The following is a 16,335-nucleotide window of genomic DNA, read 5'->3' as shown; positions in this document are numbered from 1 at the left end:
CAAACAAACAAACAAACAAACAAAGTCCTCAAACCTAAAAGGTTTTACTGCCTAAAATGTATGCCCTTAAAATGTACAATTATTTGGCAGAGGTTAAAAGGCAGAATATATCTTAAAAATAAAAATACAGTTGCACCCATATGGATTTACAGTTAGCTTCAAGGAAGAAAAAGTAATAAAACTTCTAAAAGTAAAAGTTGATGGTTGATTTGTAGAGCATTTTACCATTTGATAAGATGTGGATCTGTGTCCCCACCCGATGCTGAATAGTAATCCCCAATGTTGGGGGTGGGGCCTGGTGGGAGGTGACTGTTTAGTACCATCCCACTGGTGCTGTTCTCATGATGGTGAGTGAGCTGTCAAGAGATCTGGTTGTTTAAAAGAATGGAGCACCTTCACCCCACCCATGCTCCAGCCATGAGAAGTGCCTGCTCTGGCTTTGCCTTCCATCATGACTATAGTTCCCTGAGGCCTCCCCAGAAGCTGATGTTGCCTGCCATGCTTCCTATACAATCTGTGGGACCATAAGCCAATTAAACCTCTTTTCTTTATTAATTACCCAGTCTCAGGCATTTCTTTATAGCAGTGTGGGAATGAAAACACCACTTACCGCCTATCTTTTTCAGCCTCACAACAACCACCTTGTGAGGTAGGTAAGAAGGTAGTATTATACCCACTCTATAAATGCAAAGGCTTCGAGTCAGAAAGATTCCTATCCACAACGTTCTACGGTAAGAAAGGGTCACAGTGAGAAATGAAACCCAGTTAATGGACTTCAAAATTGTGACTCTTTTCCTGACATACCAAATAAAACGACTAAAACAAACCTGGGAGTGGGGGACTGTACACATATTCACACACATACACACACAAGCATGCACACACACACGCCTCCCTTTATAGAAATTATGTTCCTAAAGTGGGAATAAAAATAAAATCTTACTTTCCCACTAAGTTAATTAGACTTGTAGAGCCTTATCTTTTGTTAGTTTGGATTAATCGCCAACACTGAAGAAGTCCCACTTTCACTCTCTGTTACTCTTTCATTATCTGATGAACACTTAGCATCTTATGAACCAAAATTTAAAACAACAGGGGCTTCTGTAGTTCATTTTTTGAAAAGCAAACAATCTACACAAAATTCTAATAAAGTCTTTCATTTATATACCTTATAAACTTTGAATTCGTGTTTCTTTTCTTCTATAACAAAGATGACCTCTTCAGCGAAATCTCAATTGGTCAAACCAAAGAACTACAACTCAGATGAGAATTCAGAACTCTGGGGAAACTATTACTGTCTTTTTTCCAACATGAGTTCTAATATAAGACGTAGGGCACGTGTTCTCAATCTTTTCTTGCTATAACATATCTAAGGGATACAATCCTCATTAGTAGCAATAGTTAATCACCAGGAAGAGCCTGGAGAGGAAGGAAGACAATTTGGGGAGGGAGGGTGGGTGAAGCAGTTTACAGAAGCCCGACATGTCCAACTCACCCCCGCCCCACCATGGCCTCTTCTCATCTGCTGCTCTCCTATAAGAACCACTGAATTAGAGGTGAGGTTATACAGTCGGCCCTCTGAAACCCTGGGATATGCATCCGCAGACCAAGAATGTTTGAAAAAACATTAAAAATAAGAATACAACAATAAAAAGTAATACAAGCTACTCAGGAGGCTAAGGCAGGAGGACTGTTTTAGCCCACGAGTTGGAGTCCAGCCTGGGCAACGTAGTGAGATCTCGTCTCTAAAACAGTAATAGTAATAATACAAATAAAAAAGATACAGTATAACAACTATTTACATAGCATTTACATTGTATTAGGTATTATAAGTAATCTATAGATGATTTAAAGCATACAGGAGGATGCACATAGGTTGTATGTAAATACTACACCATTTTACATAAGGGACTGGAGCATCCAAGGATTTGAGTGTCCATGGGGGTCCTGGAACAAATCCCCCTGGGATGAGATACCAAGGGATGTTGGTACTGCCAGGACTTTTTTCTTCACTCATGTTACTTCAAAACCAGCGGTCACAATACAAATTAAACATCAATCCTGTCTTGCCAACATATGTCCTTAATGAAATTAAACCACTCCAGCCATTCATGTTTAAGATTTCTAATCAAAATAATATTCAAAGTAAATCTCTTAAAATATAGCTACAAAGCATTGGTTCATGTTGTAAACATCTTCCTGAATTTATGTGAATGCTTAACCCCTTCCTCCTACGGGCTCATAATCCGGCTGTCAGAATAAAAAATTAAAATCTTGCAAACTCAAGTTCTCTTCAGGTGTTTTCCATAGTTTCCAAGTTGTTTATCGTTAATGAATTTAAAGCAAGCCAGGCTGTGTAAAAAAAAAATGAAGTTAAAAAAATAAAAATAACAAGTATATACAGTTGGCTCTCCATATCCGTGGGTTCCACATCCATGAATTCAACCAACTGCAGATCAGAAGTATTTGGGAAGAAAAACTACATCTGTATTAAACATGTACAAACTTTTTTCTTGCCATTATTCCCCAAACTATACAGTATTAACAACCATTTACACAGCATTTATATTACACAAGGCATTACACATAATCTCGAGATTATTTAAAGCATACGAGGTTGTGCATTGGTTATATGCAAATACTGCATCGTTTTGTATGAGGGACTTGAGCGTTTTCGGATTTTGGGATCCGTGGGAAGTCCCAAAACCAAACCACCTCTGATACCAAGGGGATTGTACATATGCATGTATACAGCTACTAAAATTCAGAATCACAGACTTAACACAGGTATAAGGTATTTCAAAGATTTGGGTTTCACTTTTAGCCAGACGAACATGCAAACTCACCAGAAAAGCAAAATCACTTGTACAGTACTATTTTGGACTCTCAAGAATGATATCCCACAAAATGCCCTTGTCTAGTATTACCACCCTTTACAATAAGGAATTTGTAACACGTCAAGCTATCAAAAGCAAATCTATACTGTTTTCAAGTCACTTCCTCTAGTGGGCACATTCCTCTCACAAAAATCTACACATATCGAAACACATACCTGACAAAAATCAGGACTTCCCTTAAACTTTCATCACCTGCACTGAACACTTTAACCTTGCGAGATAGTGTTGGCTTTTTCCCTTTGATCATTCTGACATTTCTCTATAATTTACATCTCTTTAAAATACAGTGACCAAAACTTCACATGCTAATCAAAAGAGAGAAAACAACTTCAAAGGATAGAGAAAGAATTCTCTCCTTGACCTTGGGTGCCCTATTCATTTATAAACACCTGAGCGTGACGTGGACTTTTTTCCTGACTCACATGCAGCTTGTGGTCATCCATGACTATGGCTTTCTTCCTTCCATTTTTGTTTATACCCAGCCTGTCCTTTGCCATCCTGTATTTACGTGGTTGAACTTATTCCCTCCACATACCACCCTGCACTTAATTCACTAAATTTCATGCAGTTTTCATAGATCTATTTAATCATAGTACTTTACAGAAATGCTTAAATGTGCAATTTATAACTGCCATTTGTGTTCAAAAATATTAGAATATGAAAGTACATTAACACCAACATTATAATTTGCAATAAATAAATGGAACTAAGGATATCATTGTATTAATACCTACTGGAAACCTACCTCCACTGGACGATCGTTCTTTACCAATGCTATACGTGCCCTTTGCAAGGAACCATCCATTAGCTTGTGAAGTCTTAAAATTAACTTTCTTAACCCCATCTGCTTCAGTGCTTTGTCTACAAATGGTCTATAAATAGAAGTCAGACAATGTCTACTAAAGCCTGCTTCTGTGCTCCAGTCTGGTGCTCCCCAGCCAAGAGAATCATCCTCAGATTCAAGCCTCTCAAGCTTCTTGGATATGCAGTCCCGCGACTGGATGTCGAAGCTGTTATCTATGGGCTGTCTGATTTCCGGTACCCTAGGATCAGAGATTTGTTCTTCTTCACTCTCATCCGTACTACTTTCCAACTCCTTTAATTCTCCTTCTGTGTCATCACCCTCATACTCCGGCTCATTACCTTTGGATGGTCGAGGGGAAGGGATTTCAAACACTGGCCAGCCAATGTCTGATAAATTCTTGATGCCCAAAACAGTGCCCATAATCCTTAATTTCTGATTTAAGTCTTTTGTGATGTTTAACCACAAACAGAGTGCCTGCACCCTGTCCTGGAAGTCTTTTGCAGCATATTTTTCATAGTCCTTCTGAAGAGCCTGCAATGATGGATAAAGTGCTTCTATGTACTCTAGCAGCTCCATTATCCGTTTTACCTGCTCAAATGAGACCCTCTGGCGTTGGAGATGCTCATGATGTGTTGAGTAACCTACAATCTTTGTTCCAGGAGTGGCTTTGCACTGCCCTTCTACTGAAGTACCATTAAAACCAGCTCCATCTCTAACAAAGGCGAAGCTCCCATAGTCGACTTTGAAAGTAAGGATTTCATTAATAATATCTGGGATGGCTTGACGGGCTGTATATAAAAAGAAGTCCTGGTCGTTAATTGTCCGTCCCGCATGCCAGGCTTGTAGCTCTAACCAGATCAGTTCGTTAGATCGGTTAAGCCAGAAACCAGACGTATTTTCTTGTCCTCTTTGCTCCCTGTCTTTTTTCTTTGAGACTGAGGTAAGCTTTAGCAAAAGTCGTAATGTTTCAAAAAACTTTAAACGATCTGCTGGACAGTCAGTCCTAGAAGTCTGGCGTGCAGGTCTGGCTATAGGCATGGGCACAGATACTGGAAGCTTAGCATTGCTACAGCCAAGGCTGAGGTAAGGCTTATTGAGATCCACATCTGGAATTGATTTTTTTGGCAAAGATCCACCCACTGAGTCTAACATGAATGAGCACTGTACATTTTTTTTATGATCACGCTCTGTTGTTCTAAGAGCTGCTCGGATCTTTTTCTCCTGCTTATAGCTGTATTCTTCCACATTCTCCACTGTTTTTCCAGTGTCTTTATGTGGAGGCTGATTTGGTGCATTCATTTTTTCTATTAAAAAAAAAATTAACAGAACATTATATAACTCTAAAATATGAAGCTACTCTCAATATTTTCAATAAAACTGGTATTCACACGTATTTATATTTTCAGACTGCTAATGGAAGAAAAAAAAGCATACCATATCCTAAAAATTAAAGGAGTCAAAAAATATATATAACATTTTCTATATTTTAAAAAAATTTATCCATTTTTCCAGTATTTGCTGTATTCTCTTATATTCACAACTAATTACCTAAACTAGCTGTTTATTTCTCTCTATGCTACAAAGCATAGTTATCAAATCATTTAACCAAATTTCCGTAAGTAATCACCTTCAATTTAAGGAGGAAGAAACAGCACGGGAGATCTGACGGACACCCGGATGAGAAAATATATTTAATTCCTGCATTGGTCATTAGCTAAATGTGTAAACTTAAGAGGAAATCACGTAAATTACCTGGATTACTTTACTCATTGATAAAATTAGGCACACTGATGCAAGAATACTTAAGGCACCCTAAGATTATTCTCATAAAAAACTGAAAGACAGTTGACAGACAAAAACACTGACCTTAGTTTATTCTATTCCTTTATTTCTCCTTTGCCACAAACAAGTGGGCAGTAACATTTTAAATTTAAAATTAGCAAGACTGAAGACATATAGACTAATTTGGTATAATTTGCTTAGTATGTTATACTGGCATGTAAAATCATTTACAATTAATGAGAAAAAAGCAAAAATCACCCACTTCCTTCAAACATCTAGAAAAGGTTCTATAATCTGATTCCAAGCTTTAAAATGAACACACATACATCCTCTTTCCTGTATGGCACTTTTAACACTATTAATTGCTCTGCGTTACTGAAATCCTTTCATTCTGTTGCTTCTGGGTTCTTACACTTCCTTAAGTCCCTTCTTTTCAAGTACCTCCTTGGAGCTTTGCTCACTACATAAAATGTTAATGTTTCTCCAAGTGCTAATCTTAGATCTCTTCTCCCTGGGTGATCTCATTCATTTCCACATCATATATCGATAATGCCCAAACCTATAACGCCATCTCAATCTACCCTCTACACTCACAGCATAGTTTATTTCATTGAATCTAGGACACACATTTTTCCATACGTTAACATCTCTGAAATTAGAATGTTATATATAATCAATGATGATATAAGTAAGTTTTAGGGACATATTTGCCAATATTTTTCATTTACATTTTTCTTTTTTTCTGAGACAGGCTGGAGTGCAGCCTCAACTTCCTGGGCTCGAGTGATCCTCCCGCCTCAGCCTCCCAAGTAGCTAGAACCACAGGCACGCATCACCACACCCAGCTAATTTTTTTTTTTCTGGTAGAGACAGGATCCCACTATGTTTCCTAAGCTGGTCCCAAATTCCTGGGCTCAAGCAATCCTCCCACCTCTGTCTCCCAAAGTGCTGAGATTACAGGCATGAGCCACTATGCCTGGCCCATTTTTTTGAAACATATATATATATATGCATAAGTGAAATATATATCTACATATCAGAAAGTATAAAAGATCTCTTTAAATAAATAAAAATTCCAATTATGAGAACACACCATCAATTATAAGCTGTTTTTACCTTAGAATATATTATAATCTTAGTATATATTTCTTATATACTAAGAATTTTATTATATATTATTAATATAATAATTATACTAAGAAATTATTATATAATTTTCTTAGTATATAATATCACCTAGTTTTAGGTGATTGGGAATATATAAGAGATTAGTTGTGAATGTAATATCTAAAGACATATTAGTATATCTTCAGATTTGATGGAATAGGGTATATTTACATGGGTTACAAACCAATATACCACAAACCAATGCACCAATGAAAATTCGCTTAAAACCAATTTACTTCCTAATCGATTCAAATTAGTCTTAAAATAAGGATTTTTAAACAAATTTCCCAAAGAGCACTTACAGCTTGGTTTACCTTATAATAAACTTGCCTTAAATTTACTTTATGATCCATCAAAAAAGGTTTTAAACCAATCTGTCCATAGAGATTTTTTGCTGTATTTTAGTATGCAAACTATTATTATTATTTTTTAAATTTAAAAATTTTAAGATAGAATTTTTATCTTTAGTACTAATCTACTTCTAAATGTCTTTAAACTTTTTATATAGTCCATTTAAGAAAATTTCTTCAGTTTTATTGTTTCTAGCTATAAATGCTTATCAACTCTTATTTATATAAAAAAATTGCTTAGACCAACTTTAATTCTCTTGCTCTGATGCGTTTAACTGTGTTTTTTATACCTTTATTAACAGAGCACATACATACTATTTGGTTAACCAATGGTATTTTGAAAGCAAAAATGACCAATGCTTCCACATTTAACTCCACTATATTTTTCAAGATAATTTATATTATACTTTATTACTGGGAAACACAAAATGACATACACATTGTATCACTGTGTAGGACTGGAGGTAAAGAAAATGAGTTTAGTTTCTAATACACTGAATTTGACGTGCCTATGGGACATACATGTGGAAATATCTATAGGTAACTAAAAAAACATACATGTTGGGCTTAGGAGAGAAATCCAGAGAAATGGATTTGGAAATTATTAGTATGTACAGATATTATTTAATATCGTGATAGTAGATAAGAACATCCAAGAAAAGTGTGCATAAGAAAGGCAATGAAGACCTAGAATAGAATGTGTATTAACTATTATGTACACCCAAATAAATGATTTTGAGTCAAAGGAAACAAAAACTTGTGAAATAAAAAACAATCTTGTTGGCTTAGGTTTTGGGATTTTTAAAATACTTTATAAAACTAATGTGGTGCATTATTGATAATGGCCACAGACTATCTGCATACAATTTATAATTGGAAAGTAATAGTTGAGAGTGAAAAAATATTACTTTTCTTATATAATTTATTCAAGTTCTTCTAATCTATGATTGAAACGTCCTAAGTGAAAACTAAGGATTAAATGACTTTAATAGTCCCAGAAGACTGGCTACAAGCATCATTCCAAATCTGTGCTACACTTACCAGGGGCAAAACATGAAAATAATAACAGATGAAGCTTCTCACCCTAGACCTTTATTCCAACAATGAAAGCAATCTAAGAAAAAATGCCACAATCCCATTTTTCCACATAAACATAATCTCATTTCAGCAAGCCTGAAAAAGTAACTTTTATAGGTTAAATACAAATCTTGTTAAGTTTATCTCACAGCATACAAAACAGTCTATTACACAATTTTTTGAAATTTTGTGTTCAGATAAAGCAATAGTTTAATATTTGGACCTACATAGTAGGTTTAAGGAAAAGCAAATTGGGAAAGGAGCAAGATGGGACAGAGAAGCTTTTTGTTCCCCCCCACCCCAAAACAAAACCCAAGTTGGTTTTGGAAAAATATACACAAAATATAAATTCATACATCTTAGTTTAAATAATGATGCAATTCGAACTTAAAATAGACAAACTCGTGTCTAGCTACTGTGCAAAAAGGATATACCAATTACTCTACCTCAGCAGTAGCTACATTTTTAAAATAATATACTTGTGACAGAAGGAGAGGGTGATTTGGTTTGTATATTTGCCCCCTCCAAATCTCATGCTGAAATGTGACCCCCAGGGTTGGAAGTGGGGCCCGATGAGAGATGTCTGAGTCATGGGGGCAGATTCCTCATGGATGGCTTAGTGCCCTCCCCACGGGAACCAGCGAGTCCTCACTCTATTAGTTCATGTGAGAGCTCTCTCTTGTTCCCTCTCTCTCCATGTGACATGCCTGCTTCCTCTTCACCTTCTGCCATGAGTAAAAGCTTCCTGAGGCTTCACCAGAAGCTGAGTTGATACTGGTGCCACGCTTGTATAGCATACAGAACCATGAGCCAAATATACCTCTTTCTTTACACATTACCCAGTCTCAGGTATTCCTTTATAGCCAACGCAAAATGGACTAACACAGAGAGTAAACCCAAGAGTGCTTTCTGGCAACTGATGACCAGTTAGGCCTCTATAAAATCATAAGGGACTTATCAATTAAGGGAGATCTGAGAACAACATTAGGGTGTTGGGTGTGGGGGTAGTCTATAGACTTAGTCATTTCCCTGAGCATTTTTACATTTTGTCTTTACCCACTCTGACATGACTAAGAAACTTTTTAATAACAACCAAAAGCCTATTACTGATGGACAGGTGTGCTTGTTTTTTTGGTTTCCTATTAATACTAAATTCCTTTGCAATTAACAAAAGTCAAATGGAAACAGAAGAATTCTGAAAAGGAAAATGAATAAAAAGTACAGGAGTTAGCTATATAGAATGTTTTATTTGGCAAGTTCTAATTACAGGACTACAAAAATAGTTCCTAATAACTTAAGATGAATGGGACACCTGATCTCCCAAGTGACTATAAATCAAATGGTGTGATTTTTGTAGCACAATTAAAGCAAACCTCTGGAACACTTTTTCCTTTGGCCAATCACCAATAATTCTGGTAAAATCAGAAGAACATAAAAATTTTTTTAAAAGAAAACTTTATAACGAAACTGAAAGGAACCAATGACAAGCGATATGGTTCATCTGACGGATGTAAGACAAACAAATGAATTCCCACCATCTACAACTAAAAATGGCTCTTTAGAATATGTGTTAATTGTATTTTTAATCAAACTCTTGCAATTTTTATGTTCTCCCATATACATATTGTCCAAATTTTAGAAACCAGCCTTATTTGAGCTCTCAAATGAGATGTAAACAGATGGATAATCTTTAAGCGTGAGATGATCTTCAGAGTAATGATGAACTAGAATACCAGACAAGTCAGCAACCTGAAGGGACTTAGAGATCATCTAATTCAAGCTTGTCAAATTTCAGTGTATGTTCGAAATCACTGCGTTCCTGCTAAAGTGCACGTATCTCTGACATGGCTACAATGGCTCCACATTTTGAGAAATTGCTTTATCCAGCTTCCATTTTCCAGGTAAGGGCTTCACAAACATTGTCATAATTTTCATAACAACATGATGATGAAGATTACCACAGAACACAGATGGTTAGACACATGGTTAATGTCAGAACAGGGGTCCTAGCCCAAGTTGGTGCCACCACACCATCCTTGGACTTGTCAAAGGTGTTTGCAAGGCAGTACCAACTGACCAAGGAAAGGCTAACACAGCGAGTACCACAAAAGATTACACAGGCTAACTAGTCTGTAAAGGCTTAAAGTAAAAGCAAGTACTTGATTTGGGGCCTCGAAGAATGGAAGCTTAAATAAGGGAAGTAAAGAAGGCAAGAGCATATCTGAAGCCAGCAAAGAAGAGACACAAGGGCAGCAAAGAAAAGAGTGTGGCTGAACACTGAGCCTGTATATGGAAGCCTGGAAACACAAACCAGGACCCTGAAAGTCAGGCTAAGTTTAGACTAAAGAGCTGAAATATGGATTTAAATCCACTCTGGTTGACACAAACATTTCACTAGCTATACAGATTGAATCTGACTTGTAACCATTTTACCAGCTCCATTTTACATCAGTATGATATTCTTTAAAAAGCAAACATTCTAATTTCACTACTGTTAGCAGATACACACATTTACACACACATATATATAGGCACACGCATGCATGCACACACACACACCTTGAGATATTTCCTAACAGGGATGTGTGTGTGTGTGTGTGTGTGTGCAAATTCTCATATAAATTGCAAAATATTTGCTCTACTTCTGTAACCCAGCTATGGCTGATGACCATCCCGCTAGGGCAGTGCTAGAATAGAAATGCAAAATGAAGCTGACAATGATAACCCAGCAATGCCCTGAAAAGGGCTTTGGCTTGGGTGTCTTTTATTCCTATTTCACCTACTTAAACTATGAGATAAACTGAATGTACTTCCTTCTGCTATATTAAAAACAAAACAAACATTTAAGGAAAAAAATGGTTTGACTGTCTTTCTCTTAAACCAACCTTAAGAACAAACAGTTATATTTGACTAAATATTGTCCAAAACGTATCAAAATCTTAATTGCTATAAATTGGTAATGACTACCATTATCCAAAAGCATAATCTCAAATAACACCACAGCTAGCTCCTGTGGTGTTAAACTTAACACTCACCACAGTATGAAATCAAGCCTACTCACTGAGTTCATTCGCGTTTACCTGGCAGGTTACATCAACTGGGACGTCAGATAGCAGACTTCCAGGTAATGCAGAGCTAATCATCCTTACCCAACACTCAAACACAGTCTTTAGATAAAATGCCTTTTTTTAAACTATCATATAAATTAAGAAAGTTTTCCCAATAAGACAGGAATTTTCAGCTTTTGGTGAAGACTGGGCCATGAGACGCAGCAGCCATTTTGTAGTACACAGCCTCTTCTCTCCACTGTTCAAACATACACTAACATCCTGCTGCTAAGAAGGGACTGTGTAGATATAATTAAAGTCCTTAGCCAGCTCATTTTTGTTTAATCAAAAGGGAGATTTTCTTGAGTGGGCCTGACTTAATCACATAAAAGCCCTTTAAAAGAAGGCCTGAAACTTGTGGTGGTGACACACACCAGGAGGGTCAGCTACTCTGGAAGCTGAGGCGGGAGGATCACTTTGAGTCCAGAGGTTCCGGGCCAGTCTGGGCAACATAGCGAGGCCCCATCTCTAAAAAAAAAAAAAAAAAAAAAAAAAAAACAATAACTCAAGGCCTTTACCCTCCCTGAGAGCATCTGCCTGTCCATGGGTGGAGTCTGTCCACCTTCTGTCCATCTGGTATCACAAGTAGCCCACACCTGAAGTGGAGATACCAGTTTCTGCTGGTCAACTCTCTATGTAACAGCCACACTGGTCTAAAAGGTCCAAGACAAGGCACTGAGCTTAAAGCCCTGCACAAGCTGTAGTGGGAGTGGCTGCACAGGGCAGCCCCATTGAGGCCCAAGTGCACCTGGGGGCCATGTCCGAGGCATCAGGAAGATGATTTCCTGTGCTCCTGAAAGTCACCAGATCTAAAGCTGCTGCTGCGATGGCCGTGGTCCTCTCTGGAGCCTTAGCCGACAACAGGCTCCTGGCCCTACCCTTGCCCCCATACCAGCTGAGCCCCTAGAGGCAAGTCCTCCATGTGACAGCCCTGCAAATGGCCATATCTCAGGGGTTCACTTCCTTGCTCCCTCACAGATGCCTGTGGGCTGAGGGTCCTGGGCCTCAGCAGGGTTAGGGGAAGGACCAGGGATGACTGGCAGCGTAGAGATGCCAGTAGCCTGCACTCCAGCCCCCAGGGGCTCCTGTTAAGAGATAGTTACCCACAGACAGGTGCTGGGAAGGCATCAGCATGGTCAGCATTCATGGATTTGCCGATAGGTAGTCAGGTTGGGTTCTGAGAAAGTGAATCCTAGAGCTATATGTTCCTTGGGCAGGTGCTGGAGGTAGGGCTGGTCCTCCTGCTATTCCTTGGGCTGCAAGCCACCAGGCCCTCCTTCCAGGGCAGCAGTTCTAGCTCTGCTCCACCTTGGCCTTCTCCTACCCACAGCCTTCTCCTACTAACACTCTGGACATGGCTGCTTCACCTTCTCCTCCAGGTGGCTCCCAGGCTTCTGATTAAGCCAGCCCGTGGAAGACAATCTCCCTTTCATTAACTCAACATCAACAGGTTTGGGAGGTTAACTGCACCTGCAGAACCCACTGGCCAGCAGCATGGAGAACAGTGTTTGATCAATGGGGAGAAAGTGGGTGGACCTCACAGGAGTCACTGCCTCCTTTCTATCCCTATTTGCACAAAGATAATATCCTCTTACTGAACAAACTTGTTGACATTTATGACCTTTTAAAAAGTCATTTTCTGTAAAACCAGCAAATGTGGAGTTAGGGGACTATGTCTGTTCTTGGCTAGTGTGGAAGAGACCTTGTAGCCTTTGCACTAATTTTGAATTTGCTATGCATCTGATGGCTTTATCCTTTGACTGCAACTCATGTCAGGATGAGCACTTTTGTTAAATTTATGGTAAATGTTATCTAGGTCAATGCTTCTTAACCTTATTTGGGTCACAGACTACATTTGCGAATCTGATGAAAACTATGGACTCCTTACAAAAATGCACACATGCACATAATAAAATCTGCATTCAGTTTCCAAGGACCCACAATCCTCGTGATTGCAATATAAAGTAATAGGGCTTTGATAACTTTCTTTGATTCCTCACGTTTTCTAAATAGTCGCATTCAATTAAATACTGTGATTCAAGTGAGACATTTCTGAAGCTGTATATATCTGTGTGTGTGTAGGTTGCACACACACCATGTAAATGTCTATATATAGTACTTGTATGTAGCCTCATATTTCCAGTAAATTTCATACTGGCCTTATGCATTCAACCACAATCCCCAACTATATTCTCCTTAGTAAAGATAAATATAAAATGAGAAATAGGCAAATTTAAACAGCTAAACTGGCAGATTTTTATATTAATAATATAGAAAATACAAAGAAACGAGGTATTCATACATTGTTGGTAGGAGTATCAAAATGAACGGTCCTTTTGCAGAATGACATGCACAATATCTACCAAATTTAAAACACACATACCATTCAATACAGCAATTCCACCACTAGGTATCTAATCTACAAAAATACTCCATATATGAGTAAAGATAAATGAACAGAGACGCTCCCCACAATAGTATTTTTTGTTTGAAAATATGGAAACACGCTATAGGGAACATGGTTATAATGATCCAAACAATACCTTAGTTTAAATGTCCTTACACAGAACAATGGCCTCCACCTATTACTAAGTGGAAAAGAGCAGTTATATGTTGGATGTTCTAATTCAACTAACTTTGTAAAATTCCATAATGCTGTATTATGGTGTGCATCTCTCTTATCTTTACAAAACTAAGAGCTTATTTACAGGCATTCTTCTTAGTACCAATGTTTTATCTCTAATTTCTCCTGTCTATAACTTCCCATTCTAACATGTCACTGGTAACGATTTGCAGGAAATTAGCACTATTATAATTCCATCAAATAATTTCAATGAGTCAATTGTCTAATCACACATATGCACCACAATTAGGGCTATCAATTTTCTCAAGATCTGAATTTACAATTATAAAAAACAAATACATGACAATAGTAGATACTCTGAGCCTACAGAGGTAATAACATTTCAAGAATCATACCCGTATAATCAGTTCATGAGCATGGCTACCATAGCTAAAAAGCCAGTATTGCTGGTTCATATCTCTTCCTCTAAATAGTCCCCTCAGTTACCTTTCTGAGTCCTTACATTCCTTCAGGGATGTACTTGATGGTTTTTTTTTTGTTTGTTTTTTTTTTTTGCATTTTTGCGGGTTCGGGGCTAGGGGAAGCAAAGACAGTATGACTGACCAGATTCTAATTCCCCAAAGCTTGACAATGAATGCATGTAGCAGTTAACTTCCCAAAGTAACCTACAAACCCGACCTGGTACCGCTGCCTTGAGCAGTCGCCTCCCACAGTGAATTTGGGCCAGCCTCATGGAACTAAAAGAACACAACAGAAGTGACACTGCACAACCGCGGAAGCTAAGGCCTAAGAAGGCCTGCGATTTCCACCTCAGTCTCTCAAAACACTGGCTCTGAGGAAAGACAGCTGCTGTGTAAGAAGTCCAATTACCCAAGGACCACCCTGGGCTAGCCATGAGGAAGATCACATGGAAAGAAAACTGTGCCAGCAGCCCTCAGCTGTTCCTGCTCTCTCAGCCCAAGTGAACAGACACATATGTGAGTGAGGGAGCCATGGTGGATGTTTGACATCCAGCAGACACTATGCAGACAAAAAAAATGAGGGCTCAGACTTAGGGCCCCAGCCAAGCCAGGATGTTTCCAGCCAACTGAGCTATTCCAGCCAAGGCTCCAGACATCCTGGGACAGGGATGACCTGTACCCTGCCTACACACCTGAACCACAGAATCATGAGCAATAAAATAATTGCTCTTTCATGCCACTAAGTTTCACAGTGGTTTGTTACACAATAGATAATCTGAAAAATGCAAATGTTATTGGTGACTGTTTAAAAGATGAGTCCAACTCTGACCGCAGTTCTAAAGTTAATAGTATGACTCAGAGATCCTCTGCCTGTTGCAGTGAGAAAGAAATAATGTAACAGTTCACATTTCCTTGGACAGCTTTTTAAATAAATCTGACCAATCTAATTAATTCTAAAAAGCTCCTCAAAATACTGAGGGGGCCAATATATTATTATGAGTCACATGCTAGTCTGAAATACTGGTCTTCCTGACTCAGCTTTGAGGTCACAAGCACAAATGTCACTTGTTCCAGGAGTCTTCCCAAGCCCAGGTCTTCTCAATACTGCCTCCTGTGTGCATCCAGATGAGCCTGTACTGTTGGTCATTTGTGTACTCCCTACTTGACCTGGAACTAGGTCTTATTCATCTTCCAAAAGAGCACATGCCTACGGAGTCACTCAAATGCTGATTCAATGGAAAGAATGGAGGAGAAATAAGCAAAGAACAGAGGGAGGAAAGGAAAAAAGGAAGTGAGGAGAGAAAGCGTGAGAAAGGCAGAAGAAAGAAAAGAAAGGAAGAGGATGAAAGGAAGGATGGAAGGAAGGAAAGACAGGCAACAGCAACAGTAACAAAAAAAAATGTACTAGCAGCATTATGTAGTGAGATAAAGCGAAGGACTAGGAAGACATACAAGGAAATGTGTAGTCCAGGCAGGACAGAAGCAGGAACAGTAGCTACATGACTTGAGACAATCATTTAATCTAAGACTCAGGGTCCTAAAAATGGGCACACCATTTAATAAGGATATGTCAACAATGTAATTATTTAATTTTGCTTTAAGATTTAAGTCAAGAAAAAAAGTAGTAAGTGTTGGGAAGAAATCCTGAGTTTACAACCGGTCATGGTTGCTCGTGCCTATAATTCCAGCACTTTGGGAGACTGAGGCAGGTGGATCACCTGAGGTCAGCAGTTCGAGACCAGCCTGGCCAACATAGCGAAACATCGTCTCTACCAAAAATACAAAATTAGTCGGGCATGGTGGCGCATGCCTGTAGTCCTAGCTACTCGGGAGGCTGAGGCAGGAGAATTGCTTGAACCCGGGAGGCGGAGGTTGCAGTGAGCTGAGATCGCGCCACTGCACTCCAGCCTGGGCAACAAGAGTGAAACTCCGTCTCAGAAAAAATAAAAGAAATACTGAGTTTACAATAATAATGATGATAACTAATACTGAATATAATCCTAACAACACTATAAGGCAGATGATTTTACAGATAGAGAAAACGAGATATGGAGGCTGCATACGCAGAAGGTAGCGGAACCAGGACTGGAGTCCGGGTGATCAAG

General features: G+C 38.5%; 1 protein-coding gene across 5 annotated transcripts in view; it reads right to left on the bottom strand.

Annotated features, from left to right (window-relative positions):
• Positions 1-16,335, bottom strand: part of MAP3K4 (mitogen-activated protein kinase kinase kinase 4) — a 128,921-nt gene that overhangs the window by 63,294 nt on the left and 49,292 nt on the right. For all 5 annotated transcript variants that reach the window (XM_004044921.5, XM_004044922.5, XM_019029886.4 and 2 more), the window contains exon 3: positions 3,643-5,006. In XM_004044921.5, the coding sequence (XP_004044969.2) occupies positions 3,643-5,006 (1,364 nt within the window). The remainder of the gene's footprint in view (positions 1-3,642; positions 5,007-16,335) is intronic.

This window comes from Gorilla gorilla, chromosome 5, assembly GCF_029281585.2.
Source record: "Gorilla gorilla gorilla isolate KB3781 chromosome 5, NHGRI_mGorGor1-v2.1_pri, whole genome shotgun sequence".
Taxonomy (NCBI): Eukaryota; Metazoa; Chordata; class Mammalia; order Primates; family Hominidae; genus Gorilla; species Gorilla gorilla.
The sequence above is the reverse complement of the archived record's forward strand: the minus strand, read 5'-3'. Positions and strand labels throughout refer to the sequence as shown.